Source organism: Myxocyprinus asiaticus, chromosome 15 (genome assembly GCF_019703515.2).
Source record: "Myxocyprinus asiaticus isolate MX2 ecotype Aquarium Trade chromosome 15, UBuf_Myxa_2, whole genome shotgun sequence".
NCBI lineage: Eukaryota > Metazoa > Chordata > Actinopteri > Cypriniformes > Catostomidae > Myxocyprinus > Myxocyprinus asiaticus.
The window spans coordinates 7795203-7806541 of NC_059358.1; the positions used below are offsets into that span (position 1 = coordinate 7795203).

The following is an 11339-nucleotide window of genomic DNA, read 5'->3' on the forward strand; positions in this document are numbered from 1 at the left end:
TATCTCTCAAGTAAATTTGTCTTGTTTTGATAAAACAGTAAGAAAATTATTATTATTATTATTATTATTTTTTTTTTTTTTTTTTTTTATTTTTTTGCATGATGTAGTTCATTTTTTGTCACTGAATTTATGAAACAAAAATATTTTTCCTGGTAAATCACAAGTTTAGTCAAAACCTGTAATATCAATATTTATCGGGTCCAGTATCAGTATCGGATGAATTGATACTGCCCATCCCTATTTTATATCTTCTAGATTTAAAGGGATAGTTTACCCAAAAATTACAATCCTCTCATTGTTTACTCACCCTCATGCCATCCCAGATGTGTATAACTTTCTTTGTCCTGCTGAACACAAAGATTTTTTGAAGAATATCTCAGCTCTGTAGGTCCATACAACGTAAGTGAATGGGTACCAAAATTTTGAAGGTCCAAAAAACACAAAGGCAGCATAAAAATAATCCATACGACTCCACTGGTTAAATCCATGTCTTCAGAAGCGATATGATAGGTGTGGGTGAGAAACAGATCAACATTTAAGTCCTTTTTTACTACAAATTCTCCTCCTTGCCCAGTAGGGGGCAAAATGCATGAAGAATGCAAGTCGCCAAAAACAAAAGAAGAATGTGCAAGTGAAAGTGTAGATTTATAGTAAAAAAAAAACGACTTAAATATTTTTTTGTTTCTTGCCCACACCTATCATATCACTTCTATAGATATGGATTTAACCACTGGAGTTTCATGGATTACTTTTCTGCTGTCTTTATGTGCTTTTTGGAGCTTCAAATTGTTGGTACCCATTCACTTGCATTGTTAGGACCTGCAGAGATGGAAAATTATTCTAAAAAAATGTTGTTTGTGTTCTGCAGAAGAAAGAAAGTCAGACACATCTGGGATGGCATGAGGGTGAGAAAATGATGAGAGAATTTAAATTTTTTGGTGAACTATTACTTTAATCAATGGCACACTTTTCCTCACAAGATTTCTCACAGCTTCAGTTCCATACTGAAACTGAATGAACCTTTGAAAACTTGAACTTGACAGTTGAAATTTTGATGCTGATGTTGAATTCTGATTCAAGAAGTCTCTAGCTTTTTCAACACATATTTTTGTGTCTGTCAACATGAGCAACATCAGAAGTGCACAGCTTAGAGGGAACATTGCTTAATATCGTTATTGACAAAATCTCTGTCTCTCTCTCTCTGTAGAAGCTGGAGGAAAGAAGCTGCGTAGCACGATTCAGAGGAGCACAGAAACCGGTCTGGCTGTAGAAATGCGTAGCCGAATGACGCGGCAGGCCAGCCGTGAATCAAACGACGGCAGCATGAATAGCTACAGCTCAGAGGGGAAGTGAGTAACACAACAGACGTGCACACTATGTATACACAGCCATTCTGACAAACATGACATTTCTTACCTATTTATTATGGCTGCCAAAGTCAACATGAAATGGCAACATTTCAGATTTTGATCGGAACTGCACCCAAGAATTTCACACACCATTGCACTTGTGTATATGGCTGTGTGACAATAAAGTGATTTGATTTGATTTGACATCTTTCGATTATCAGAGAAAATAATTTAAACTTGTCCCTCAGTTTGTAAAATAGATGTCAATGGGGCAGTGCATTGTTCTGGAATAAACATTAAAATACACTTTGAAAATACAAGTGTTAACATGCGACTAATGTGATAGAATAACTTTCTTAACTTGTTTGCATAGCTATTTCCAATATTTAATCCCCTGTCATGACAATGGAAAGTCAATAAGTCTGTCCACTTTCACACATTACACACCAGGATACTAGAAAGACTTTTTTGCATAGAGAAAAATCCTTAGGAATTACATTAGTAGCAAAAACAGAGGTTCATCTGCCTAGAAAAGTCCCATCACTATAAGGATGATTTACACACATTTTTCTGTGTAAAATGCTTTATCAAAAACATAGATTTCTGCTGATAATTTTTGTTTGTTTATACAAACTGAGGGATTAATTATGAGGTCCAAACGTACACTATGTAAGTATGTGAACGTAGGCGCTTGTAGCTATGCAAGCTACGATTCCACACGTAGTTACGTTCCAAAAGGTTTCAGACTGCTTTTCATAACACAACGCATGTTTGTGTCGCATTCTCAACATTGACACAAGGGGCGCTATAGTGAGAACTGTCTGCTTTTTTCAGTAAGTTATTGTCAGTATATTTATAGCAACTTACCTGAATAATAACACGTCCAGTTTAATGGCACAGATTTTGAAGGTAACATTGTCGCCCCCTTGAGTACTGAGGTTTGTTACCACCACAGTAACCCAAGAAAACACTTTAAGCAATGTATTGGCCAAGGTCTCGCATCTGCAAAGATAAAAGTATGTTTTGGGATGTAGAATTTATCTAATCAAAATTTTCTCCTTCTCAGCCTCATCTTCCCTGGGGTACGACTCTCTTCTGACAGTCAGTTCAGCGATTTCCTGGATGGACTTGGCCCCGCCCAGCTCGTTGGAAGACAGACATTAGCCACACCCCCTATGGGTGAGAACTGACAATAATGCTTGTCTCCTTCCGCATGTTTATTTGACTTTCTATATACACACATGAGTCAAGAGCTCCAGTGGCTCCAGCAGCACTCAACTTGGAATGCCACTCATACAAGTCATTACAGTAACAGTCCACCTCTGTTGCTCATATATCCTTGATGTTTTAATGTTTAGGTGACATTCAGATCGGGATGGTGGAGAAGAAAGGAGCACTGGAGGTGGAGATCATCAGAGCCAGAGGCCTTGTGGGAAAACCCGGTTCTAAGGCACTGCCAGGTCAGTACAGTTACTGGTTTTGATGTTGATTCTCAGACACTAGAAAAATCATGACTTATGTTTGAACTCCATCTGCTTACTCTTCTTCTCCAGCCCCTTACGTGAAGGTGTATCTACTGGAGAATGGCGCCTGCATAGCCAAAAAGAAAACAAAAGTAGCACGGAAAACACTGGACCCATTGTACCAGCAGCAGCTGTCATTTGAAGAGACTCCAGGAGGAAAGGTTTTACAGGTAGAATTCTGGTGGTTTCCAATATGGGGTTTTTAATGGCAGATGCCAATAGCTGATATAATGCAATTTAATGATGTTACAAAAGAAGTGTACAAAGGGGAAATTCCATTCAAATGTGAGCATCATTATGACCTACTTAGCAGGGTGTTACTGTCTCATACGTGCGTGTTTGGAACACCCTGCAAAAATCTTTTTCTTAAGGCCTTTGCACACCAGAGGCAACGAGATGCTAAACTAATCACATACAAATCACATTAAAAGTGAAGTGAATGATTGCTGTTAACACATTCACACCTTTACAATAGGTGCCACTTATCACTAAGCAATTTTACTCTGGTACTTAAATGGCGCAAAGCACCTTTCAGCTGGTCTGCCCTTCGCCCATCACGGATGAGAATGGCAAGTTTGCAAAATAACCATGAAACTGCTATATGAAAGATAAGCAAACAAGTTAGCAGCAGATCGACAAAAGAAAATGTATTTCTATACAAGCTGGAGTAGCGATGACGAGAGAAATAAAACATTCAAGGCAGTTTTCAAACTTTTTCAGTTCACATGCTGGACAAGTTTACTGGCAGTATTATCATGTATACACAGTCTGAGGGGTGATTAGAAATAATTGAGTGTAAAAATAATATTAACCCAGGAGGAAAATCCCAGGAGATCAGCAGTTATAGAAATACTCAAACCAGCCCATCTGGCACCAACAATCATGCCACAGTCCAAATCACTGAGATTTACCCATTCTGATGGTAGATGTGAACATTAACTGAAGCTCCTGACCCGTATCTGTGTGATTTTATCCACTGCACTGCTGCCACACGATTGGCTGATTAGATAATCGCATGGATGATTGTTGGTGCCAGATGGGCTGGTTTGAGTATTTCTGTAACTTTTTTTTATTATTGCTGATCTCCTGGGATTTTCACACACAACAGTCTCTAGAATTTACTCCGAATGGTGCCAAAAACAAAAAACATCCAGAGAGTGGCAGTTCTGTGGATGAAAATGCCTTGTTGATGAGAGAGGTCAACAGAGAATGGCCACACTGCTTATAACTGACAAAGTCTACAGTAACTCAGATAACCTCTCTGTACAATTGTGGTGAGATGAAAAGCATCTCAGAATGCTATTCTGAGCTATTCTGTGGCTGATCGGTGTATTTAAATGAAATTTTATTGCAAATTGTTTACCATCTCTCAATGTGGCGTTTGGTTAAAACAAATTAGGAAAAAGTTGCTTGAAACGATACTTTGAGTAGCAAAAATGTAATTTACCCAGAATTGTTGAATTTAAAAGAACACTTATTTTAAACAATATTTAATGAAAATTCAATAAAAATATTTGTAACCACAAAATGTGCACTATGCCTTGACAAGGCTGTTGATAGATTTTGAAACTGACAGTAGGTGGAATGACAATTCTTGTTAATCAACCAATCAGTTATTGACTTATTGCAATAATCTGAAAATACTGTTTGATCTGCATGGTCTATCATAGTTTGTAGTCATGTTTGTTGTTCTTGTTGTTTTCATGAATTTGAATTAATATTGAGGGAAATTTATTTTCTTCCTATTGTAGATCATTGTGTGGGGAGACTATGGACGTATGGACCACAAATCCTTCATGGGAGCCGCTCAGATACTTTTAGATGATCTGGACTTGTCCAATATGGTGATTGGCTGGTTTAAGCTGTTCCCTCCCTCTTCATTGGTCGATGCAACCCTGGCCCCCTTGACTAGAAGAACTTCCCAGTCGTCCCTCGACAGCGGTTCTGGGCCATTCGGTCGTTCGTAGCAGTTTCCTGAAATATAGCGTTATTGTAGCAACCATTGGGTGGAGTTTGAGATTTGCGACAGGTCCCGTCTCCCCGATAACACTGCATGCTTGATGTTGTGCGTTCAGAGCTTGTTTCGTAGGGGTGAAAAAAGGGGTCCTGTTTTTGCTTGCAAAAAAAATGTTGCACACATTGTGCGCAAAGAGCACCCCCTAAGGGTAGGGGCAAGACAGGTGAAGGAAGCTGGAAATGGGCTCCGTAGCTTGAGGAAATTCACAATTTCAGTCACCAGTCGAGTTGCTAAGAAGCCCTTTTTGAAATGGGGTAAAACGTTCTCTTTGACTTTTAGTTTTCCATTTAATTCATGTTTCTTTTAAATGTTGATGTACTGTATTTGTATCTACATGGGCTAACAGTGTTCCTTACCATATCCTGGGTCAAGCCATGCCAACAGACTCAGAAATGTACACATTAAACATAAAATATAACATGGGAAATAAGTGAACAGCTCTAATCTAGCACCTCACTCCCCAGAATATGTTCTGCTAGATCAATGCACTGTAGGTTTAAATCATCTTGATGAACTTTTAAGATCAAATTGATAAAATTCTCTTGATACTGAATGAAACTTTTTATTTTTATTTTTTATTATAAATTGTTTTTCTTTTTTCTTTTTTTTTTTTTTGCATGGACAACTTTAGCTGAACTTAAAAAAATAAAATAGAAAATAAATAAAGAATATTTTCTTGAGACTGCAAATTGCAAAAAAAAAAAAAAAAGAAAAAAAAAAGACTAAACAAGAAAAAGGAAAACTAACCGAATCAGCCATTTTCATTTTTTTTTTTATTTTGAAAATTATTTACACTAGTGCATGGTTTTCATGGGGACAGTGTGATTTAAAAAACAAACCTTGTTTTTTTTGTTGTTGTCCTGCAGACCATTCATTGGTCTCTTTATTTTTTACAGACATGCAGAAAAATGAAGAACTTAACAGTTTATTTACCGTGAAAAATGTGTAAAAAAAAAAAAAAAAAAAAAAAAAAAATATATATATATATATATATATATATATATATATATATATATATATATATATATATATATATATATATATGTCTATGGTTTATTATTGTAAAGGAGTAAGCCTTATGAAGCTAAAGATTATGTGCAAATTGTACATGTTTTTCGACTTCTCCCTTGTCCTAGGGTTAACTCTGTACTTACTGCTTCTGTTGTCAGATTTCTACAAATATTGTTCCTATTCTTTGTGTTTTTTTTGTTTTGTTTTTGTTTTTTTTTTTTTTTTTTGTTTTTCAGGGGTGTTCATTTCTTAGAGCTCTTATAGTTTTAGTCTGTATATTGTTCATATGTTTAGCAAGCATGTTGTAAAGGGTTTTTGGCAACATGGCTTGGGCACATCTTACAGTAACTCAGTAGCATGTTTTGATAAAAATGATATTTGAAAAAAAAAGAAAAATGCCATTTCTTGTACAGTGCATGTCAACGACGATGATCCTTTGCCCAACCCTCTGCCCTGAATTGAATTTACTGAAAATTAGGCAATGGCTGCACATGGACCCGAAGGGCAAAATTCTGAATGAACATTCCACCTTGTAAAATCATACTTTGTTGAAAATTTAAGGGAAAATGTGACCAGGGATTTTTATATCTTTGCTGAAACATGAGCTGCAGTATTCCTGACAAAAGAGCCCAAAATTTCACGAGATCTTTTTACCAGCGACGACTGCAGCTCGCAGACTTTTGCAGTATTGTGCTGTGCAGTTTTCCGAGCATGATGCTGTTTGCAGAGAGATGCACATGGGGACGATGATATTGCCACACAATATACCTTTTAGTTTTTATTTCTTTGTTTTTCAAGAAAGTAGAAGTCATTTAATATATTTTTGTTAGTTTATTTACAAGCCAAGACCTATTTATTTTTTATTTCTATTTTTATTAATAATCAGAGCTTCTTATATCTGAGAAGTATATGACTCATAGTTTAAATGCCTGAATGGAAATAAATATAAATTGAGACTTTATACCTCTTCCAATTAAGAAATTGTACTTTTTAGTGATTAATCAAATTTATTTCTTAATTTAATTTCTCCTCTGTAACAGACTTTCTGTCTGTCTATCATTTCCATGAACTGTACATCTGTTATCTGTCGAAATGTATTCTGATAAAAACATATATATATATTTTGGAAATCTCCAAGCAAACTTCTCTAGGTATACAGTCAGATCTTTCGGAAGTGGAATAATGTCTCATACGATGTCAAAAGGATGTTCTATTCTTTTTACAATGCCTTCTCTTTATTATTATTTTCTTTCTTACTTTTTCCCTTTTTTTGGTGCAATGTGTTCATGACAAGGCTATGTCTTGGTCAGGTATGGTTGAGTACAGAGATTTATGTAAGTTATTTTTCAAATTAAAAAATAAAAAATGGATATTACACTGGGAAATTGAGTGTTCGCAACCAATATAAAAAAAAGGCACGTTGTCTGTTTCATGATATTTACGTTATTTAGGCTTAACACAACACAGTTGCCATGGAATCATAAAGGTAGTGATTTACTCAGGACTGCAAAAGTCAGTTCTCAAAACCAATATATACATATAACCTGGTCAATGATGTGCTTTTGATAAGACAATTTTAATCAAAAAACCTATTTTTTAAAATCAGGCATCTGGAAATATCACTGTAGGTAAACGAGTGAAAGACTAGAAATAATTTGTTTTTGTTTTTTTCTAAATGAGATGCTTTTAGACTTGTCAAAATATTTATTAAAATATAGATAACACCCATAGTAAGGTAACATTTTTACAGTTTCCTTAACTCACAGACTACAAATCTACGGTGTGTTGAAATGGACTTTTCTTTAATAGTCAAGTCAAAACAAGTCATTTTTATTTGTATAGCGCTTTTCACAACACACATCGTTTCAAAGTAGCTTTACAGAAAATCATGCATTAACAGAAAATTAAACTGTAATATCTATAAAGTCTTAGAGTCATCATTGTGTAGTTTGATAAAATATGATTGTAAATTGTGTATGAAAATAAATAATTAAATAAAAGTTGTATTTAGAACCCCAGTGAGCAAGCCGAAGGCGACTGGCATGGAACACAAAACTCCATAAGATGTTGGTTAATGGAGAAACATAACCTTGGGAGAAACCAGGCTCACTGTGGGGGCCAGTTCCCCTCTGGCTAAACAGCATAAATATATAATGCCAGTATTAGTTATTTATGTGCAGAGCAAGTTGTAGGCTTTACTGGTTGTTTAGATCAGTGTTACTATCAGAAATAATTAATAATTATTTATTTAGTTATTAATTAATATTTAAATTAATTAATTGAATCTAACTCATTAAAACCTCATATGGGGCTCCAGTAAATGTAGTGTACTATGTTTAGGAGCAAGTTTGGTTATTAGCAATAATTAATAATTATCAAAGATAATTATTAATTATTAAAAATCAATAGAACATTGATGAGAATCAATGTTAGCTTTTTTAATCCTTTAAATCAACAATTAACAAAGATAATCGTTAATTGTTAACATCGATGAAACATTAATTAAAATTAACACTAGCTTATTGATCATTCAAATTCAACAATCATCAAAGATAATTATCAATTATCAAAAATCAATAGAATATTAATAAGGATTAACATTGACGGGGCACCACCCTGGAATCAGGGACTAATAACCAGATAGTAAAACAGTCTCAATATTAGATTGTTTTCTTAGGAAAATTGACATCAGAAGAATATCGATTTTCGGGAAAAAAACAATGAATGAAGGTTTGAATCCGAGCACTGACATCCCGTCAGCATGACACAGGTGTATGCAAAACAAAACAATTCTCTTTGTAATATAAACAAAGTTTATTTATGCAGTAATATCAGTTAATAATTAATACAATGCAGTCAATAAACTTCCGACTTACAACTACAAACTAAACAGTGATATGATTAGATATGGAAATAAAAATAATCCTATAACACATAAGGTGTGTGTGTGTGTGGTTAGTACAAGAGAGAGAGAGAGAGAGAATAAAGTGACGGCCCTAAAGCCGATTTCGTGATAGTGGGAGAGAAAGCAGCTGTTAGTTTATCACTCAGAGACACGGTGGGCGGCTCGTAAAAGTCCCGCGTTCTTTGACTCTTAAATGGATAACTCAGTTTGCCGGTTTCACCCGCGATGGCGAAAATGCACTACAGTCCAATTTGGTTGGACCACAATACAGCAAAACAAATTTGTGATAATTAATACCCTGAGTATTAATAATGAGCGGACATGGCGGTCCGTAAACTGTACAAGCAAAAACCTTGAAACACAAGAATAACACACTATAATATTCTATCTCTGCCCAGACGTAAACCTCTTACTTGAATCGCATGAGTACACAGATAGAATGTGTTTTCCTCCATCCTTTAACTCCGACCTGGTTCCTTGAGGATCGGGTGATGACGGGAGGCCATTTCCTCGCTCTGTCGGCGGGCACGGCTGTTGATTCTCAGCGGGCTGGCGGAGAACTCAGAAATGTCGACTTGATTGAAGATGGAAGAGAAATCTTTAATCTCTTCACTTCTGCAGGCAAACGGATGAAGATGTGGATTGCTCAGTGGTCTCCTTCGGATCCGTTAGAGTGTTCGGTTGAACACAGAGTAATCTCAACTCGTCCAGCAAGATGGAGATTGTATGGCCACAGTTTCAAGTTGGACGTTACTTCCTTGTGCCACGAGGTTGCACCTGAGAGCAGCGATGAGCTGCGTCTACACACTGCAAACAAAGTTGCTGGAAGCAAATCCCAGAAGCATTTCAGAGGTATTTCAACTCCTGATGATGTCATGTTTGAGGGACATTCTGTTGTGTGCCTCATCCAATAGGAGTTGAGAGTTTGATCCTTTAGTGAGCAAGGCTTCATGGGATTTGTAGTCTGTTTTGGACTCCCTTTGTTTTATTTTGGCGCGATTTTTATCAGTATAATTTACGACTTGGAATGTGGGGGCCTGAGTTAGGTTTTTACGACTGTGTTAGGCCTGCCTTTGTCTTCTATCTGAATACATGAGACCCAACAAAGTCATGGTTTAAAATTAGTAAAAGGGCCAGTGTTCAAACAAAGATTTTGTATGAACTGTAAGATTTATGAGTAATGTCTTTGAAGTTCATCCTGGATTAACTGCAGAAGTTCACATAGATGCATTGTCCTTTGTTAGTTGGCTGATGAAGACTTTTGTTGGCAATTAATTTATAGTCTATGTATTCCATTGTAAGAGTGTAGTCCATCATTAGACCAAGGTGATGCAGGCAGAGATCAGTGAGGTGAATCGCAGTTCACCCGGCAGGTCATTTCGGTGAGGTCTATCCTAAGTTCAAGGTTCAGGCAGTGGCACATGAGGTATCCCATGACTTATGGTTGGAGTTGGCATCACTTCATTCCCTGAAGTCCATCATAATAGCCTGAAGTGATGTCTGGCTAGCACTAGCTGCATTTAGTCATCATCACTCAGAGACACATAGCAGTGGAGTCTGACACCAAGCAGGAACGAAGCTGGATCTGGCCGGCTCTGGTAACCTCGTGATATGAATCCCGAGGTTAAAACAGGGAAACAAATATAGTAATATTATCATAGATGCCATTAAATGTTTTGCAGAGTTATAGATCATGATAAATGTTTCTGTTTCCGGCAGACCTAACAAAAGGAGCCTAATCATGAGTTGATGGATAAATTAGGTGTATGCCTGGCTAAAAAGACGAGTCTTTAGTCTAGACTTAAACTGAGTGAGTGTGTCTGCATCCCGAACAGTGTTAGCGAGACTATTCCATAGTTTAGGAGCCAAACAGGAAATTTCAAAGGACAGATTGGTATAAAATATGGATATTACGGATAATAATATGGATAAAAGTTCTTCGCCGTAGAAGACGATGCAACAGTACATCCATTGAGAGGCAAATTATATTTTAGCGACTTATTTTTAGAGGTTTTTGGTCCAATAATTAGTACCTCTGTTTTGTCGGAATTGAGTAGAGGGAAATTTCTGATCATCCAATCTTTGATTTCATTGATACACTCTGTTAATTTGGAGAATTGTGAAATTTCGTCAGGTTTCGAAGAAATATAAAGTTGGGTATCGTCGGCATAACAGTGAACACTTATTCCATGATTCCTTATAATATCTCCCAGTGGAAGCATACATAAGGAGAAAAGCAGAGGCCCTAAAACTGATCCCTGTGGCACTCCATACTTTTGTTTGATTTGACAATTCCTCGTTAACACAGACAAAGTGGTAGCGGTCTGCTAAATAGGACCTAAACTGTGCTAATGCAAGTCAACAAATGCCGACATAATTCTCAAGCCTATTCAAGAGAATGTTGTGATCTATCGTGTCAAAGGCAGCACTAAGATCTAAAAACACTAGAAGAGAAATGCAGCCACGATCAGATGATAAGAGCAAGTCATTTGTAACTCTGATAAGTGCAGTCTCTGTACTGTGATGGGGCCTAA

General features: G+C 36.4%; 1 protein-coding gene across 11 annotated transcripts in view; it reads left to right on the top strand.

Annotated features, from left to right (window-relative positions):
• The window catches only part of rims2a (regulating synaptic membrane exocytosis 2a), a 229782-nt gene extending 223962 nt beyond the window's left edge, over positions 1 to 5820 (top strand). For all 11 annotated transcript variants that reach the window (XM_051719122.1, XM_051719129.1, XM_051719130.1 and 8 more), the window contains 5 exons: positions 1208 to 1349; positions 2416 to 2528; positions 2708 to 2809; positions 2903 to 3042; positions 4624 to 5820. In XM_051719122.1, coding sequence (XP_051575082.1) covers positions 1208 to 1349; positions 2416 to 2528; positions 2708 to 2809; positions 2903 to 3042; positions 4624 to 4839 — 713 coding nt within the window. In that variant the 3' untranslated portion in view covers positions 4840 to 5820. The remainder of the gene's footprint in view (positions 1 to 1207; positions 1350 to 2415; positions 2529 to 2707; positions 2810 to 2902; positions 3043 to 4623) is intronic.
• The last annotated feature ends 5519 nt before the right edge of the window (positions 5821 to 11339 follow it).